Source organism: Argopecten irradians, chromosome 11 (genome assembly GCF_041381155.1).
Source record: "Argopecten irradians isolate NY chromosome 11, Ai_NY, whole genome shotgun sequence".
Lineage (NCBI taxonomy): Eukaryota > Metazoa > Mollusca > Bivalvia > Pectinida > Pectinidae > Argopecten > Argopecten irradians.
The window spans coordinates 26,843,813-26,865,116 of record NC_091144.1 but is presented as its reverse complement, the minus strand read 5'-3'; the positions used below and the strand labels follow the sequence as shown (position 1 = coordinate 26,865,116).

The window sequence follows — 21,304 nt, the reverse complement described above, 5'->3', positions numbered from 1 at the left end:
ATCACTGTGGAAATTGTCAAATTAAATCTTTGGATCAACAACACAGAGTGTTTATGATCAGAAACATATACATACTTAGAGATAAAAAAAAACCCTCTTTGTCTTTGTTGACAGACAGAGGGACCTCCTGTTTATAGGCATTTTGCCTTGGCTAACTACTTTTAAGTGTATTCTTTTAAACATGATGTTTTTGTATCAACACAAAGTTTAAACATTATGTCATGGTTTGATATGATCAATTTTCCAGATTAATGTTGTTTAATATGATTTTTGGAAGCACGAAAATAGCAATTTTACCTGGTTTTTCGAAAATCAGGCATTCAAAACCGGAAGTGTGTTTTGTTTTACTAATAAACAAGTCAAAATATTATTTTTTTTTCTATTCAATGTTTTACAACATATCAAAGTTATTCTTTTACATTCAACTATTTAAAAGTTTATCTAAAAACCCCTAAGCACATACAGAGGTACATCTGCAAATCGTAAAATTGGAGGAGTTGCCAATCTCTATGTATATATGTTTCTGATACGATACATTGTGTTTAGTAAACATTAAATATCAAAGAAACACAATTTAACAAAGCATGACAATTTATTGACTCGTGTCGTATACAGGCCTCAAACTCACGATCTACAGCACCCAATCGCCTAGCCAAACATACCAGCGCCTTCTTCCACTGCGCCGCATCCACGTCGTTTTGACATGACCTCTCGTAGTGTAACGTAGTGTATAATGGGGATCTGTATTTTAATCAAATTGGGATTTATAATAAATGATGATATCATCTATGTCCTTGGAGTACATATATTGGAATTTTAAATGAGATTAAATTATTTAAATAGCACATATCAAGCAAAACTTTTCTCTTGATCACAGGCGCTTGCAGAAAAAGAACATGTATGATGGAAGACATCCTTGCAATCTAATTAAAATTTGATGTTCATTATCTACTCCGTACAATACGAAGTGTACGGAGTAGATAATGAACATCAAATTTTAATTAGATTGACATCCTTGATACTCCAGGGGTTCCGATCACTTACGATCTCTACACCCCTAGACTATCTCATAGTAAAACTGGAGGCAACAGAATAGAACAGGTAATTGAGTCATACGATGTACTTCAAAAGAGCCTTGTAACGGTACACTTTGGTTGACTGTGCGGCTTTGATGTTAGACTCTCTGTAGTCTTCAAAGGAAATCTTAGCTAGCCTGTGATTGGTCAAATGTTTTCCGCTGAGCTGCCTTCAATTTCACTATGAGATAGTCCAGGGGTGTAGAGATCGTAAGTGAACGGAACCCCTGGAATATTGAGGATGGATGGAATAGGGCTCCTGGAACTCCATAGATTAGGACCCACCTATCGATCACAGGGGCCTAGATAAAAATTAGTAAAAATCACACTCTAAATTGAACTGTATTTTACGTGTATATAGTACAATGTAGAGTAAGATTGTTACCGGTTTTTTCCCTAGACTTCTAAAGCATCTAAAATGGTCTACATGTATGTTAAACTGTGACTAGATTCTAATTATAATTCTAAAATCCCAGTGTACACGCGCATGCGGATTTGATTACGTAGCTATGTTTTATCAGAAATGTAAATGTCTTTATGGTTTTATAGATATTTAATCTGAGATAATGCTGTTCTTTGGTCTGGTCGAGGATTTTCACTTAAGCAGCGACCACGTGGCTGCATTGATGACTTTAAAATTGGCGCCAAATTTACAAGACTTCCGGTAAACAAACCATTCGGAATACATCGGATATTTCTCTACTCTCCTTACTATAACGTTAGAGGACTTCGATGCTCTGACGTGTACGAAGCAGCGACTGCCGCATCACACTTCGGAAATCTGACGCAAACTGTGCCGTTTTGAACGCTCAGACCTATATAATAAGTAAGTATCATGTGTTTATAGTTATCATATAGAAACAACTGATGGATGCTTGAAGGGGAATGTCGAGATAGATCCATATCAGCCTTTTACGGTTTTACATTGGCTGGGAATGATGTGTAGACCTAAACCACTCAACTAGATTCTAGATCTAGTACATGTAAAACCGGTAGGTACCTGAGGCGCTAGTTGACAATAGCTACAGTAGAATACATGTATTTTACTAGAACAGTTAATATACATGTACATAATATATAGCTGTAATGCATACAACGACTCTTACTGTATCTTAATTAATCAAGGACGTACATTTTTTGTTGATAACTTAAATCCTTGTTCTTAATTGATAAGCTGCCTGAACGTCGTCAGGCATATTCTATTTGTGGAAAAACATGATATGTAAAAGGCCAGTTGCAAAGACTGCCAGAATTGGTTTCATATACATAATGTACATGTAAGCTCACATAAATGTAATATATATACAATTATATATAGGATATCTTATATATTATACAAATATTTCATGGCCTACTGTGCTCTAGTTCATAATATTTAACCCGAGGTGGTGGTAATCAACAAATGTTATATTGCACGAGGCCGAAGGCCGAGTGCAATATAATATTTGTTGATTACCATCACCGAGGGGTAAATATTATGAACTAGAGCACAGTAACCCATGAAATATTTGTTTTATTACATAATCACAAGTTTTTCAGTTGAATATTATTATAAAATGAATACGACAATCACTTAACAAAATCATCAGCACCGTACCGTACGGAAAAGCTTCAAATCCTATTGAAGATTGACGTATAAACCACGTACGTCACGTTGTAACTCCGGTTTGGATGTCTTATTGTCTTCTTTAACAATATTAGACCTGCATGCAGCCTTTTGATCTAATACATTCGCCGTGTCCGTCCTCTACTCGATAAACGTCTACATGACGTGCTTGTTTCGAGATCTATAAAGCTAGCGCGAAATTGAACGTGAACCTTTGTGACGTCATAATAACGTAACTCACTGTTACGCGCGATTCCTCGGAGGTTTTCTACAAAACTAGACAACAACAGCGAGGTGTTCCTAAAGCCGTGCAATATAACATCTCGAACCGTGCAATATAACGTTTCCATGGGAGCGTGCAATATAACTTCGAACCGTGCAATATAACAAGGTTTTATTGAACGGTCGGTGTAATAGTTGAAAATATTATATTTCTTCATATATAGATTGGTGTAAACAAATATATAGGATATCTTATATAAGGTCATATTACACTAGTGACATATACAAAAATATTACACAGGCAAAATCACTGGATATTATGTGATATATGAATATGTATACATATGTACGATGTATATATCCTTGATACACTAGTACTGATTAACTATATATAATGTTCTACTGGGATGTCAAACGATAATTAAAGTAGGATGACAACACTAATGATTATATTGTTTTGTTGGGCCAATTTTGTTTTGCTATTTCATATAAAGAGTTATATGGCATCTTTTCTTTATAAGTCACAGTGAAACAGTTAGGCCTTGTACCTATGATTGTATACATGTAGAAGAGAAGAAAATATAGGGCCTTTCAAACTCTCAACAGCCACTCTAAAAGGATCTTGCAATTAACCTTAACTTGGTTAAGTTTCAACAATTTAGAAAATTCTCCTAAATAGCTTATATTCTTCCTATTCATTACAGAATCTTGGAAAAAACTTATAAGTTTTTACAGCAAATCAATTTATCATTCATAACATACAAGGGATCAATATTTTACAATGAAATATTTGTTCTGTGTACCTTTTGTTTTTACCATGTTGTGTTCACAAAGCAGGACGGGCAAGAGTTCAAGACATCCATATATAATTATACATAGATTTTTGTACATGTAGACTTCTTGGTATTATAGCCTAAAAAAACGGGCACAGAAAATTAAAAAACTTTAATTTTGTTGCACTCGTTGTTTCAGAAAATCTTATATTATTCCCAATTGATATACTCATTCTTTAACTGTATACTTTGGTTTACAGAATATGATGCCATTACTACAGGGAGTGAGACTGGTGAACTTCATCAGTGTGTTTCTTTTTCTCATCTGCTGCTATCACATATTGGTCAACACAGAGAAAGCGCCCTCTGGTGGTGACAAGGCACGGAATGGGGGAGCACTCACATTGGTTCCCCAGGATCCAGCTGATGATGATGGTAAATAAATAGATAATAGTGATTGCATTGATAAACCAATACTCCCGAAAGTTGGAAGGGGGTGCTTATAGCGATACTGTTTGAAAGAAATGTCACAGTCAATGCAATGTTTCAAACTTTCGTTTAATAATGGAAAACCAAGTTGCATCACGTGACTGACATCGACGATACCCGTATACTATAGATTGGAACCTCGCGAGCCATATCATGCGGTCAATATCGGCAATACATGTTGAGATCAGAACAGTTCGGATACTTCTGAGCTATTTTGAACGTGTACACGTTAAAAATCAATATCTTAATTTGATTGTTTAATGACTTTACAAAAGTCGTTAAATATTGAAAGTTTGAAACTTAAAGAGGCAGAGAAAAATATGTAGAACACTCTAAATACAAATGTACTTTTTCTATGCCAAAAATACAACAAGTCACAGACCATACAACTTTCATGTAATAATAATGGCTAGCCGAGGGGAGCAATTTTATATATCTTTATATCGGAGGTGATGTGTATATCGAAATCTTATTTTAGAAACCCTACATCACTAGCTGGGCTTACACTAACTTTCCTGTTTGCTTAACAAAAGTTGCGAAAGTAATTTTTTTTCTCTTTAGCAAATAAGAATTTCATTTAGCAAATTGTGCATTCACATCATTTCATAATGAAAAACATTAAATTACTAAGAAGCATCTAATAATGTATTTTATGCATCAATTGAAAAGTACACAAACCATACTCAGTCATGCATATTGTCACTTTACATCCCTTCAACATTAAAATATATATGGTACAGTATTATTGTAATTGATTAATTTATCAACTGTTTTAGACTTGCTATGAAAGTAATCCGACTGAAGAAAACAATGTTTGAAGCTTGTATCCGCCTGATTGGATATCGGTTGTGTGAAGAAAAACTTCAGCATTTTTTGCAAATTAGGATGAATTTGTTTTAGCAATTAGCCAGATCGATTTGTTAATAACGAAAATGCGAAAGGGTGGCGTTAGCCCTGACTAGATGGTGTTAATTAAGATTTCAACTTTAGTTTATCCATGATTGTTGTCAATGGTGTGTTAATTATTTTCAGTTGAAGTAACAGTTGAAAGCAGTGAGGATGTAGACGAGGTATCCAATATGGATGTGTTTTATCCAACGAAGGAATGGAAAACTGTCAGGAAAGGTAAAACTTACTAATGTTATATAGTATTTTAATTGATATTGCAACAGTGTCATGGATATCATATGTAAAGAAAGATTTATATTCTAGGTGAATGAACTTGTAGAGGCCCCAAAATAGGAAGGGGACATTTTTTAGTAACACTGGGGTTTTATTGGGGCAAATATGGTATCGGTTCATACATCACACAGATGTGTTTTTTTCTTTATTGGATACGAAGGGTCAGGATGACCTATTGTCATCATGCACCGTCCGTCGTCGTGCGCCGTGCGCCGTGCGCCGTCCGCCGTCCGCCGTCCGCCGTCCGCCGTGCGCCGTGCGTAAACTTTTTATTCAAACGACTTCTTCTCAATAACCAGAAGGCCCAGGGTACTCATATTTGGCCTGTAGGTTGCTGGAATGGAGGGCTACCAAGTTTGTTCAAATGAATGACCTTGACCTTCATTCAAGGTCACAGGGGTCAAAAAGGCTAAAATCTTTAAACAACTTCTTCTCAAGAACCAGAAGGCCCAGGGTACTGATATTTGCCCTGTGGGATGCTGGGATGAAGGGCTACCAAGTTTGTTCAAATAAATGACCTTGACCTTCATTCAAGGTCACAGGGGTCAAATAGGCTAAAATCCTTTAAACAACTTCTTGTGAATAACTAAGAGGCCTAGAGACCTGATATTAGGCCTGTGGCATGCTGGGATGAAGGGCTACCAAGTTTGTTCAAATAAATGACCTTGACCTTCATTCAAGGTCACAGGGGTCAAATAGGCTAAAATCCTTTAAACAACTTCTTGTGAATAACTAAGAGGCCTAGAGACCTGATATTAGGCCTGTGGCATGCTGGGATGAAGGGCTACCAAGTTTGTTCAAATAAATGACCTTGACCTTCATTCAAGGTCACGAGGGTCAAAAAGGCTAAAATCTTTAAACAACTTCTTCTCAAGAACCAGAAGGCCCAGGGTACTGATATTTGGCCTGTAGGATGCTGGGATGAAGGGCTACCAAGTTTGTTCAAATAAATGACCTTGACCTTCATTCAAGGTCACAGGGGTCAAAAAGGCTAAAATCTTTAAACAACTTCTTCTCAAGAACCAGAAGGCCCAGGGTACTGATATTTGGCCTGTACGATGCTGGGATGAAGGGCTACCAAGTTTGTTCAAATAAATGACCTTGACCTTCATTCAAGGTCACGAGGGTCAAATAGGCTAAAATCTTTAAACGACTTCTTCTCAAGAACCAGAAGGCCCAGGGTACTGATATTAGGCCTGTGACATGCTTGGATGAAGGGCTACCAAGTTTGTTCAAATGAATGACCTTAACCTTCATTCAAGGTCACGGGGGTCAAAAAGGCAAAAATATTTAAATGACTTCTTCTCAAGAACCAGAAGGCCCAGGGTACTGATATTTGGCCTGTAGGATGCTGGGATGAAGGGCTTCCAAGTTTGTTCAAATAAATGACCTTGACCTTCATTCAAGGTCACAGGGGTCAAATAGGCTAAAATCATTTAAACAAATTCTTGTGAATAACGAAGAGGCCTAGAGACCTGATATTAGGCCTGTGGCATGCTGGGATAAAGGGCTACCAAGTTTGTTCAAATGAATGACCTTGATCTTCATTCAAGGTCACAGGGGTCAAATAGGCTAAAATCTTTAAATGACTTCTTCTTAAGAACCAGAAGGCCCAGGGTACTGATATTGGGCATGTAGCATGCTTGGATGAAGGGCTATCAAGTTTATTCAAATGAATGACCTTGATCTTCATTTAAGGTCACGGGCGGCAAATAGACTAAAATCTTTAAATGACGTCTTCTCAAGAACCAGAAGGCCCAGGGTACTGATATTGAGCATGTGGCATGCTGGTAGCATGCTGGGATGAAGGGCTACCAAGTTTGTTCAAATGAATTACCTTGACCTTCAATCAAGGTCACAGAGGTCAAATAGGCTAAAATCTTTAAACGACTATGTTGTATTGTACTAATAGTCAGATGACCGTTAAGGCCCATGGGCCTCAAACAGATTTTTTTTTCTTTATTGGATACTGTTGGTTTTATTCTCCTTCTAGGATCTAGATTGTGAAATAAGTTACCATAATGTTAATTACAGAAGCATGCAAGCTAAAGTGATACAAAAAACTGTTGGAGGGTAAAAGTGTAGGGTAATGGAAAATGAGCGTTTTTGGGATTGAGCGACAGCTGTTAAGTGGACCGCTAGTGCATCTATCATCATTAATTACAGTGGCTATACCCATTGTACGATCTGATCCTTAATGTGTTGGTACATTTGTATCATAGATAACGTCACATCAAGTGTATGGATGGTTCATAATAGATAAACATTGATCCTGAGGCAGAACTTTGTAACACAAATGTGTCGGGACAATTGACACAGATGTTACCAGCACATGAGGCATCCCTGATCAGATGATTTTAACATCAGGTGAACAGAACAACAATGCCCCAAAAAATATTGTCATTTTATAGTATCACATTTTAATGGAAATAAATTGTTTGGTAGCTGTGAATGCAACAGCTGCAGAAGCAAATTAATTGTAGCTTAGCAACTATATTTTCAACAAAGGTAAAATATCTATAGATTGACAAGATCATTTTAATTTTTAAGATACTTTATAATATAGACTTATAATTAAAAATTAATTGATTATTTTTGTTATATTTTGTGGATAATTAGATTCTTACTTTTTCAATTCAACACTATTTATAAATTTCTTTTTAACTTCCATTAAGAAAAAATTGATTGCTATATACCTAATTAACAGCCGAGTCATTAAAGGATGTTCCCTGTAAGGAGGTGGAGGAAAGCTTGAGTAATCGGAGAAAAACCAAGGACTAGCCATCAGTATCTTGATAATTCTGGCAGCTGCCCCACATGGGTTTTGAACTCATAATCCTTTGCAATCCCATGTGGAGCAATTGCCAGGTACTTGCTTATGACTATTGATTTTTCTCTGAGTACTCCAGCTTTCCTCCACCAACAAACCTGGCACGTCCTTAAATGATCCTGATTTCATAGGACATTAATCAACTCTAATCAAAACAAACCAAAATGACCTTGAGTTGGAAATTTTTTTTATTAGTCGTAATTATAATGTTGAGACATCTCTCAACCACCACTGCCCTGTTTGGTTGAAAGACAATGAATTTTATATCATAGATTATTTACATCATCTGTAAAAAGTGTCCCATATTCAGTTGTGATGTAATTTTAGGTCAGTCTGTACCGGCTGGTCTCCATGTTCGTATGAATCTACAAACGGGGGACAGAGAGGCAAAGCTAATGGAGGGTGATGAGGAAAATAAATACTGGAAATCTGGTGATCGAGAAGGTAATTAAAACATGTTGCAGTGAATTTAAATTAAGTCACTTTGACCTATATTTAGACTATTGACCTACAATAAGAAAATAGCTTGTTGGAGTCTATTTCCAACTTTTAGCTGTTTCTCTAATGTACCGTAATGTGACTAATTCACATACCACGTGATACCTGATGTTTGTGTGGGATAATTGTTTGCATTGGTGATAGAATGACGCTAAAGGATGATATCCCTTGCTAACGTCATTTCAGCGGGAAGATTACAAAGAGTTCAAACTGTTTTTTATTCAACAGGTATGGTAAATCCAAACCAGAAATCTTTTACCCCTCAACAGCTTAAAGAAGCATTGAAGGAATTCAAAACCACAAAGCTAGATGAGCAGGATAACAAAGAGGTATGTTACCATATTTGACCTAATAAGGGCGCAGCTAGGTCATCATCTTAGATATTTTGATTGCTTTCTTCTGCCACCATTATCACTGAAAATGAAAGCTAGAGGAAAAAACTGAGTCCGTCATTTTGTTTTAATGTAAACAATTTAAATTATGTGTACTTCGCTGTATTTTACAAACTGAGAATGAGGTACTACAAGAAAAAGGTTTGATTTAAATGCAAAAGAAATTAAAAACAAATAGCCAATTTGTTTTTTCTAATTGTATGAGTACAGGCTAAATTTGATATTGTTACTTGGTACAGTGGAACCTCCCGAAACCGATCATGGACAGTGCATATAATGTCGGCTGGTTTAGAGAGGGTTCAGTTTGGAGAAGTGAACCGAATACCGATCATTACGATCCGGATTTAATCGATCTGAAGTCGTTTTTTACACTAGTGTACCGCATATATGCCTAGTGTTCGTTAAAACCGACCAATATTGATTGTTAATATGATGTTATCACAAAAGAGAGACTCATGCGTTTAAAAGGAATGGATTACAACAATCTTGACTTTGTTACCGCTTATAAACGTAGTTTAGTTAGTTAGTTGCGTGAATGTTCTTGGGTATGTTCTCGTCTGCACTAACCTACATACGGCCGATCGCTTCCAGTTACGTCAAGAATCATATGGTCTAATTATAATTACACGATGATCAGTTGATGCATGTCATTATATGACATAGTCATTTTCTAAAACAATACATGGCTTCGGCTTCTTCATACAGATAATTTACGTTATCCGACAACTACATATGTAAATAAGAAACCCGTGTGATTTGAATACGAAACTTTCTCTTTATTACTAGCTCTGCTTGTTTTCCTACAATAAACAAACCGCGAGCACGTGGTAGACCTTCGTTAAATATAATTAAAAGCCTTCACATCTGTATACATGCCCAAGGACATGGCATGAGACAACTATGGTACAGGTACATAATGTACGTGTGTATTTCAAGGTCGGTTGATCAGACCTCCATGCAATCTATTGGTGTCGCTCAGGTAAGGCTGGTTTTCAGAAGTGTATTTTAGTTAAATTTGACTATTCCGATCTCAAAATCGGTCCGGTATTCGGAATTGGGAGGGACCAGTTTTGGGAAGTTTTATATACTATTAATGAAGAGGAATTCATTCCGTACATGACATCCATGTTCGGTTTCTAGAGATGATCGGTTTTAAGAAGGTTCGGTTTTGGGAAGTTACACTGTATATGCAAAGTTCAATATACCGTAAACCAACTTGTTTTCGCAAGTAATGTTTGCATATTTCTGCATAATTAGCTGTCAATTTGAATTTGTGAAAATATGTCACTCTGATAAGTACAATTAAGCATCTTACAAATATTACAGTGATAACATTGATGGACATGAAAATGAGAAATTCAGTTGCTGAGAAAATAAGTTTGGTTTACAGTATACATGTACAATGACCATATTCGACCCAGTAAGTGCCCAGGGAGTTAAAAAAATTAATAAAAAAATTAAAAGGTGCTAATAAGACGAAATTATTGCAAATTTATACAGTTTTGTGTAGCTTTGGTCTTTATGCATGCCTGTGCAATTAAAATCAAGTCCTTAAAAAGGGGGATGGGCGCTTATTGGGTCGTATACGGTATGTACTTTTAAAGTGTTATATATTTCTTCTAACAGAGAGAGAAGGAAGTACTGAAAACTTTCAGAAAGTATGAAGACTTGAAAAAGGAACTCTCCGATATGAATACGAATATCAAGACGGATGGAGAGATAGTTACAGATTTGTTCCATAAACTGAATTCAACAGACTTGGACAGCACACAGAAAAAGAATCTGTTAGACGATCTGGAGTTTTATTTACATCAGGTACAGTAAACTTTTAATTGAGCATTCTGAAGATGAGACAAAACTGGGAACAGTGGATGTACGATAATTTGAACACATGATATTGATAGTCTGATATTGATAGTCTGAATAACTCTGGACTGACATTGCTTCTAAACAAATATTTGTCCAATCCGCACAGAAACAGATTCAATCATTAATTACATACAAATTCTGCAGTCTGGAAAATTCTCAATCCTGACACTTTAGGTTGAGGATACAATTAAGTGTCCAGATTAATGAGGATCCGCTGTGTTTTATCGAGTTCTGCATACCGTATTTTCCGGATTTAAATAGAACTATATATGAAATAATTGATTTATTAAAGTTAAAGGGACATGAACCTTAATTACTTTGTTTTCTATGCTTAGATATGGTTTTCAGATGTTTATTGACTATTTTATTACAATGATTGGTTATCTAAAACGACAGGAAAACATGGGGAGTACTTACCTCAAAAATGATAAAAATAGACCGACATATTCAATTTTTGGAACACAAAACGAAAGCTGGCCGAAAGCGAGGTTATAATGAACAACTAACTTGCTGACATGACAAGGACTATTTGTTTTCCACATTTTTAGATTATTTTCTAATTTACGATGGTTGACAAATGAAGTTTAAGCCATATTTGTTATAAAACAATTTGTATTTAGCGTAAGAATGATAAGTCAAAAGTCAAACGAGACTTTTCATTCGACAGGGCACTGCGAAGTGAGGTTCCTGACTTATTGCACATATGTACATCACGCTAGTATAAAGTGGGGAGTTGAAAGCGATCCATTTATATTTACCTACTTTCCAAATGTCCATTTAAATACCAAACGATAATATACAATGAAAAGTTTACCAATGCCGTTTTTGGTGCTGATTTTCATTACAATCTTTAGCATACAATGTATATATATTATTTTCTCAATGGACACACACAATTTATATAACCTGTCGAAACTGGTCCTTGTCTTATCCAGATCTGTCTATCCTGCCTTAATTGTATGGCATTATCGTAATTAAAACCTGTGTAATCTGGAAACTATATACAGGAGCCCAATATGCTGGTCCAAATGACATAGGTACAGTTTAGACAAATTATACTGTAACCCTATATATTAACAAATGTATGTATTGTCCACAGGTTTGTGATAGATATTGTATTGTTTGTATGGCAGATATTGTATTGTTTGTATGACAGATATTGTATTGTTTGTATGACAGATTGTTTGTATGACAGATATTGTATTGTTTGTATGACAGATATTGTATTGTTTGTATGACAGATAGACAATGCCCAGGTGTTCTGTAATCTGGGAGGAATGAAACTGTTGATGAGGGGACTGAATGATAGTCTGGCTGTGACCCGGGGGCAGTCAGCTTTTGTTATCGGTTCAGCTGTTCAGAGGTAAGAATAGCAGTCTCTTTTGTCTTATACCCGGGTAATACATGTATAAATTGGCCAAGGTTTCTTTAATGATACACTTCTAAAATTCAAGGTGAGAAATTATATGACAATTTAATGTGCCGGAGTCTTTAGAAATTGGTTTCATGTATGATGTGGAATAGTTCAGGTAAATTTTCCATCGAGATCTTTAATTTATTTCCTTTTGGGGTTGCTCTAAGACTATGTAGTTTAGGTACCTTGACATTCTGTCTTTAGCCCATACGTCTGGGATAGGATTTTGATACCAACATTGGGCAGGTATATTGATAGCTGAGGGTTTATTTTTAGGGATTCAATCTTGTCTCAAACACCCAATTTGAACTTGTTTATAATGATTTGTAACTGTTTGTATTAATAAACTCTTTTGATACTTTGTCAGAGAATGCTAGAGTTTTAAAAGTTACTGTGATAAAACCTGTATAATTGATCAGAAACCAGGGATATCTGAAATACCCAAGATATATATCAGAAATCTTTGATAGGCCAATGAACTCTAAAAAAATAGTTTGTTCTAACATATTGATATCTGTATGTCCTTTAGTAACCCTGAGGTTCAGGTCAAGGCTTTGGAGGCAGGAATTCTACCCCAGCTAATCCGTATGTTGTCGACTGAGACTGAGGAGAAGATCCTGCCGCGTCTTCTGTACGCCATGTCTTCACTGATCCGACACTTCCCCTACGCTCAGAAGCGACTCCTAGACCTCGGGGGTCTGGCAGCTCTGAAGGGGATGTCCCCCCATACCAAGGATCTTACCAGTCTACACATCAAAGTCATCACCCTACTTCAGGATCTTATCGTAGAAAAGGTAGGAAAAGAAAGATATAAAGGATTTTACATGAGTGGCTATTTAATATACCAATATATAAACTAGTTCAATAATTTGCAAGAACCTTAAGCGTGTGGCATAATAAATTATCAATCTTAATTAAAATTAGACTTTTAATTCTACACCACTATGATGCTCTACGTTACGCCCTAATACAAGACCTGTTTAGGGTCACCTCAGCATGACCTCTATGGTTAGCCAATCAGCATGTTGCTTATGAAATCTTCTGTGTGGTTGATCCTCTCGGAAGTATAACCGGCTACTAGGTATATACATAGTATGTCCCGATATGTTCAGATTCTAGGCCAGGGATCATTCTGAGTGTAGCATAGAGCATGGTAGTGGAGTGCAGCTAAAAGTGTAATTTTGATTAGATTGAATAAATTATTGAACAAGTTTGATAAGTTTCATATAACTTACTGGTAGCCATGAGTGTAAGATTCTATTTATATCATAACATGTATTTAAATACTACACTTATCATCACCTTCTGAACAATTTGATTGAATAAATAAAATGTTAATTTTCATGACGCGGTTCCCTTATATGTTCAGCGTTTGAATTTAACACCTGTCCGTCTGCCCGTGACCGGCAACTTTATAGACGGGCAGACAATTTTCATCATGTCCCTGGTCCTTTGACCAGCAACTTTTTGTGTCCAAAGAGAAGATACACATGTATAGTTGATTGTATTGTTGATCACTCTCTAAACCTAATTCTATCATTATCTAACACTCTCGATGTTTTCACTGCCATTTAAATGATGACATTGACCATGTACATATGCGATATCCAAGTGAGTGGCTTTAGTTTTTGTCTTATTTAGGATGCATACTAAAGGTAGCAATCTACTGCAGTACCCACTTACTGTAGTGTTACTTCTGAAAGCTTAAATAATTGTAGTAAGCTCCATGAATACCGGGTACTTTTCATCAGAAAACAAACATGTGCATACAGCTTTCATAGGCACTTCACTTATACATGTAAGCGTAAACAAACATGGTGCACTTAAAAAGGAAAATGGTTGCTTCTTCATGTTTTGCAAATAAATCTTCACTTATGAGACTTCCTTGACATCATAGTTTTTTTTTCGAAAATAACACTGGTAGAAGTATTTATTCAGTCCCAAAAAGGGTCTACAAAAATTGCATTGATGCAGTTTTTATAGGCCTACAAGTTTTTCTTGTAAACAAAAAAGCAGCAGTAGAATTGTGAAAGATTGAAGATCAAATTGGGTTCTGATATATGTATTTTAATATGGAGTCCTTGACCTAGAGCTGAAAGTGCTTTAATGTGTATTGCTTGCAAAATTGTTAATTTGTTAGCTCGCCTATTCGAAGAATGGGGGAGCTAATGTTGTCACCCCGGCGTCGGCGTCAGCGTTGGCGTCCCATTTCACGTTAAAGTTTTTGAGCAAGTTTCTGTTTCATCAATTGTTTTAAGCTTAAGTCATCATAAATGTTAATGATTTTGATATTTGGGGCCCTTTAGTTTTTTTTTGACTGTTAATTTGTCATATTTCCATGTTAAAGTTTTTGACAAGTTTCTATTTTGTCAATTGTTTAAGCTGAAGTCATCATAAATGTTTATGATTTTATTTCCTAATGTGTATGGATGCTGAACGTGATAATACAACCAATTTGGGGCCCTTTAGGTTTTTTTTGAGTCTGTTAATTTGTCATATTTCCACGTTAAAGTTTTTGAGCAAGTTTCTATTTTGTCTATTGTTTAAGCTTAAGTCATCATAAATGTTTATGATTTTATTTTCCTAATGTGTATGGATGCTGAACGTGATAATACAACCAATTTGGGGCCCTTTAGGGGGTTTTTGAGTCTGTTAATTTGTCATATTTCCATGTTTAAATAGTAAATACTTGAACATCAACTTCTTCTGAATAGGCGAGCTTTGCTGTTCTCCAACAACTCTTGTTTGTTAGTAAAACTTATACTTTGCTAGTAATTATATAACCTACATTAACAAGGATTAATTATAAATTTGTGAAGACCAATAACTTTCGGTCAGGACTAGTAACTTTTAGGGTCCGCCAGTCCTTAGGACCAGCAGGAAAAAATCCTTAAGGGAGAAAACTGCTTATGTTTCCCGCCCTCGTCCTAAATACTGCACGGTAGTTCATTATCACTGCGCCAAAAGGCAAAACAGTGAAATGAAACCCAACTGTTATCATATATTACGCAGGATATCTTGCACAAGCTTCATGTTGTAACCTCATCTTAGGTCATCGATAGATATATATATTCCTATCTTATTTATGATTTTTAGAAGCATTTAAATTTTGTCAGGAAAGGTGGTGGGCCTTTAAGGAAATATAGACAAAACTATCAATTTTTAGCTCACCTGGCCCGAAGGGCCGGTGAGCTTATGTCATGGAGCGGCGTCCGTCGTCCGTCCGTCCGTCCGTCCGTCCGTCCGTCCGTCCGTCCGTCCGTCCGTCCGTCTGTCCGTCAACATTTCCTTTAAATCGCTACTAGTCATAGAGTTCTGCATGGATTGTAACCAAATTTGGCCACAAACATCCTTGGGGGAGGGGGAATAGAACTTGTATAAATTTTGGCTCTGACCCCCTGGGGGCAGGAGGGGCGGGGCCCAATATGGGAAATAGAGGTTAATCCTATAAATCGCTACTTGTCCTAGAGTTCTGCATGGATTGTAACCAAATTTGGCCACAAACATCCTTAGGGGAGGGGGAACAGAACTTGTATAAATTTTGGCTCTGACCCCCTGGGGGCAGGAGGGGCGGGGCCCAATAGGGGAAATAGAGGTAAATCCTTTAAATCGCTACTAGTCATAGAGTTCTGAATGGAATGTAACCAAATTTAGCCACAAACATCCTTGGGGGAAGGGGAACAGAACTTGTATAAATTTTGGCTCTGACTCCCCGGGGGCAGGAGGGGCGGGGCCCAATAGGGGAAATAGAGGTAAATCCTTTAAATCGCTACTAGTCATAGAGTTCTGAATGGAATGTAACCAAATTTGGCCACAAACATCCTTGGGGGAAGGGGAACAGAACTTGTATAAATTTTGCCTCTGACTCCCCGGGGGCAGGAGGGGCGGGGCCCAATAGGGGAAATAGAGGTAAATCATTTAAATCGCTACTTGTCATAGAGTTCTGAATGGAATGTAACCAAATTTGGCCACAAACATCCTTGGGGGAAGAGGAACAGAAATTGTATAAATTTTGGCTCTGGTCCCCCGGGGGCAGGAGGGGTGGGGCCCAATAGGGGAAATAGAGGTAAATCATTTAAATCGCTACTAGTCATAGAGTTCTGAATGGAATGTAACCAAATTTGGCCACAAACATCCTTGGGGGAAGGGGAACAGAACTTGTATAAATTTTGGCTCTGGCTCCCCGGGGGCAGGAAGGGCAGGGCCCAATAGGGGAAATAGAGGTAAATCCTTTAAATCGCTACTAGTCATAGAGTTCTGAATGGAATGTAACCAAATTTGGCCACAAACATCCTTGGGGGAAGGGGAACAGAACTTGTATGAATTTTGGCTCTGGCCCCCCGGGGGCAGGACGGGTGGGGCCCAATAGGGGAAATAGAGTTAAATCCTATAGATCGCTACTAGTCATAGAGTTCTGCGTGGAATGTAACCAAATTTGGCCACAAACATCCTTGGGGGAAGCAGTATTGCCAACCTCTAATGAGGTCAAATCGGGTGATCACCCTTGAAAAAACGAGTGAAAGGGTCAAAACAAGGGTCATGTGCGGAACCACATTTTAGTATAATTTTAACACATTTTAAACCTTAAAATATGCATATATTTATTGTCTTCATATTGTTATTCAATAATATTTATGATATTTTTTGTAATGATGTAATTAATATCTGAAAATTAATAAAAAAAATGTAATTTTTAAAATATCAAATAAATGAAATCCTGATTTTTTTTGTTCTACACATGTCCGGTTTCACTATTATCTTTGACTAAACAAAATGGCGGTCATTATGATTGGCTTGCCTGCCTACTGCAACAGCATACCGTTCACGTTGACTATGTTTTATTTATGTGAGTAAATCTTTGTCTGAAATCATAATTGTTTGTACTTTAACTACTTTTAAAGAGTTTTGAAGAGATTATTTCTGATTTTAAACAGTATTGATTGGCCATGTCTGATTTTGCTAGCTGGCTCTGGCTAAAAACGATCATGGACATCGTGATGCATAACTGAATAGATTAATTGCTACAATTTCACACCTTTATGAAAGTTTGGGTATACAGGGGCCTGATATGAGTCTTAAGCCCTGAGGTGTAATTAAAATTGCGCTTATGGCTTTATCTGACCTAATTTTTGTGAGCTTTATACACTTTTGTACAAGTGCTGAAAATCGGGTTATTTGATGACCCGACGGGTCAATCGGGTTACGCATTCTAAAATGTCTAAAAAACGGGTCAACCCGGGAAAATCGGGTGAGTTGACAATACTGGGGAAGGGGAACAGAACTTGTGTAACTTTTGGCTCTGGCCCCCCGGGGGCAGGAGGTGTGGGGCCCAATAGGGGAAATAGAGGTAAATCCTATAGATCGCTACTAGTCATAGAGTTATGCATGGAATGTAACCAAATTGGCCACAAACATCCTTGGGGGAAGGGGAACAGAACTTGTGTAAATTTTGGCTCTGGCTCCCCGGGGGCAGGAGGGGTGGGGCCCAATAGGGGAAATAGAGGTAAATCCTATAGATCGCTACTAGTCCAAGAGTTTTGCTTGGATTGTGACCAAATTTAGCCATAAACATCCTTGGGGGAAGGGGAAACAGAACTTGTGTAAATTTTGGCTCTGACCCCCTGGGGGCAGGAGGGGTGGGGCCCAATAGGGGATTTAGAAGTTAATATTATAATTCCTTCAGAAAAGAAACAATGAACCTGTATTCAGAATATTACTTGGCATTACAAACCAGGTGAGCGATACAGGCCCTCTGGGCCTCTTGTCTTATATAAGAGTGGCGAAAATGGGTTAGGATTTGACTTCTGTCTACCGAGATGACTGTGAAACGTTCTATTTTGATCCTGAGTCCTGACATCATCATTACATGCGACATCAAAATTGTGTTTTTACATATGACTTACGATATTTATAACATATATGATAAATATAGAGGTACAACATACAAAAATTTAATTGTATTCTCACAAATGAGAAGAAATAAGCAATGACTCGTTGAAATATTGTTGCATGTCAGGTTCAGGTCATCCTTTACACAACTTTTAATTATAATATAAAAGAAGTCAGATGATTTCCCTGGCCAATGTTAAAGAGTGAAATCATCAACGGACACTGATTTCCAAATGTAATACTTCCTTTATCTTTCCAGGATTTTGCAATTTCAATGGAGGCAAAAAATACAGACAAGGTCCAACAGTATAAAATGTAAGTTGACATTTTATCACAAACAAGGTTCTTGGGAAGTTTTGGTTTATGGAAAGGATCTAATCAAAGTCACATCAACCTTGAATAAATCTACATTTGCGAAGTGTTCTTCAGAACCTCTTATGATACACCGTTCTTCTTTCAAGAGTCCTTTACAATCATTTATAAAAGTGTCTAAACAAAAACTTATATATCTGATAATATATTTCGTTTGATGTCCTTGCTCTAAAAGTATGTATTGATTGAAAGTTATTGTTTTAAAAGTCTTATAAGCATATTTTTCCCCAATATGAATCTCACCTATTCTTATTTATTTGCTATTTTAAAAACTTTTAAAAAGATTTAAAACAACATGCATTTATAAAATGCAACCATGTAGCCAAAAACAGAAAGAATTTCAATATGTAATAAGATATTTACCTTATTCTAGGTACTCTCATTAGCCATAATTATCATTATTTTTAGGGTCCATCTCCGAGAGGCTATAAGGGAGCAGGGTTTGTGTTCCTGGTTACCACGGTTACTGGGGGCACCAGACCATGACGGGAAAGAGAAGGTACTACAGGCAATGCTTACACTGAAGGATACGTGTGGGGATGATATTCTATCAGCTAATTCTTTACTTCAAAACCTTCTACAGGAATACTCTGGCTTAGCAGCAGAGGAAATGGAACAAGATGATCAGTATTTTACAGGAATCACACAATATATCAAACAAATCATATCATCATCACCAACTGATTCTAAAGATGAACTTTAATACATTTTACCATAATGTTAAATAATAAGTCATTTTTATTTTATATTGATTTTTGTGTTTTATTTTTTTTCAATTACTATTTATAAATTTAACAAGTTTATTAAATTTTCTTTGAACAACTGATTTGTTATTTTGTCTGTTTTGGATGGTTACAAAATGAGAGTTATATTATGGACCCAATGGTTGCCTATTGTGAGATTGTCATCCTGTCATGAGATTGTCACCCTGTCATGAGACGTTCATCCTGTCATGAGATTGCCACCCTATCATGAGATTGCCACCCTGTCATGAGATTGTCACCCTATCACGAGATTACCACCCTGTCATGAGATTACCAACCTGAGATTGCCTCCTGTCACTGTCATGAGATTGTGTCAAACACCCTGTCATGAGATTGTCACCCTGTCATGAGATTGCCACCCTGTCATGAGATTGCCACCCTGTCATGAGATTGCCACCCTGTCATGAGATTGCCACCTTGTCATGAGATGGTCACCCTATCATGAGATTGTCATTCTATTATTAGATTGTCACCCTATTGTGAGATTGCCGCCCTATCATGATATTTTTATCCTATCATGAGATTGTCATCTATCATGAGATTGCCATCCTGTCATAAGATTGTCACCCTGTCATGAGATTGTCACCCTGTCATGAGATTGTCACCTTATTGTGAGATTGTCATCCTATCTTGACATTGTTAGTCTATTATAAGATTTTCATCCTATCGTGAGATTGTCACCTTATCGTGAATCATGAGACTGTAATCCGATTGTGAGATTGTCATGATTGTTTACCTAAAGTTCGTACTTGTTCTCTTCTACCATTTGTAAATAACGGGGGTGGCGGAGGTATCCAATGTCCTGAGGGTGCTGGTCGGCGAAGATTCGGTGGAGGAATCCGAGGTGGATACTAAAAGTATTCAACAGCGCCCCATAGACGATAGTGAATAGCAACTGTAAATGGGATGGAGCATCAACACCAAGGGTTCCATGCAAAACTTTTATTTCGTTTACATGTTTCGGATGGCTAGGCCGATGTAAATTTGTTCTGATGACGGTTGGCCTAGCCATCCGAAACATGTAAACGAAATAAAAGTTTTGCACGGAACCCTTGGTGTTGACGCTCCATCCCATTTACAGTTGCTATTCTTCTACCATTTGTTAACTAGATTTCGCTTTATATACATATACATGTACTGTAGACACAAATGTCGCTGTTTTTTGACTGAAAATGTTTGTGGTCAAATAAGAACCAATAATTTTGCTTTTACAAAGCTAACAACGGTTAGTCACATCCGATGTGCTATAGATAGCGGGGACCATAATGGCAGAATTGTTTGGTGCAAAACATATGATTCACATGAGTTTACATTTTATCGTGTGTTGTACCAGGCAAGTGAGTAATAGATAACAAGATCTGTTTTGACTATGGCAGCCTTTAATGATGTTAACATTGTGACAGATTGGATATCTAGAAATTCTCAAAAATTATTACCTAGATCTAAAACAACACAGATAATCATATAATTCAAAGCATAAAACTATGTCCGTTGGTTAGCACTTCACAATTTACACTTAAATCTTAAAGATGCTCCATCGCTGACAAATGGTATTTTTTCACTATAAAAATCAGGAGCAGACGATTTAGTATTTTTCGTCAGTTACAAAAGTAAGTACTTTACACTATCATCACCATTGAAAAGGTTGAGCTTTTAATTTTACTTCAAGTTTAAAATATGAAAAATAATTAATCCCGAAAAAGATTGCGCATGTACCAAAAGCGAAACGAATTATTTTATATTATTTTTGGTGTTAATTAGGCATATATATACGATTAAACACCAATTATTGTTCAAATGATGAATATCATTTATGCTCTGTTGGCTGTCATGGCGATGGAGCATCTTTAAACCTTTGAGAACATTGGAGGTATTGGAGTTATTGGAATTCACAAAATCCTGCATTTGTTCCTTTAAAGGCCCACTAC

The 21,304-nt window shown here is 36.8% G+C and overlaps 1 protein-coding gene across 2 annotated transcripts; it reads left to right on the top strand.

The window, feature by feature from the left end:
* The first annotated feature begins 1,787 nt into the window (after positions 1–1,787).
* On the top strand, positions 1,788–19,448 carry LOC138335147 (nucleotide exchange factor SIL1-like). Of its 2 annotated transcripts, none has more exons than XM_069284095.1 (10): positions 1,788–1,902; positions 3,938–4,112; positions 5,199–5,291; positions 8,506–8,622; positions 8,905–9,005; positions 10,695–10,883; positions 12,179–12,300; positions 12,881–13,145; positions 18,500–18,555; positions 19,021–19,448. In XM_069284095.1, exons 2-10 carry the CDS (start codon positions 3,941–3,943, stop codon positions 19,313–19,315), a joined length of 1,410 nt encoding a protein of 469 aa, XP_069140196.1. In that variant the 5' UTR covers positions 1,788–1,902; positions 3,938–3,940; the 3' UTR covers positions 19,316–19,448. The 2 variants fall into 2 exon arrangements, with proteins under 2 accessions (XP_069140196.1, XP_069140195.1); XM_069284094.1 differs by lacking the exon at positions 1,788–1,902 and adding an exon at positions 1,910–2,068.
* Positions 19,449–21,304: the final 1,856 nt, after the last annotated feature.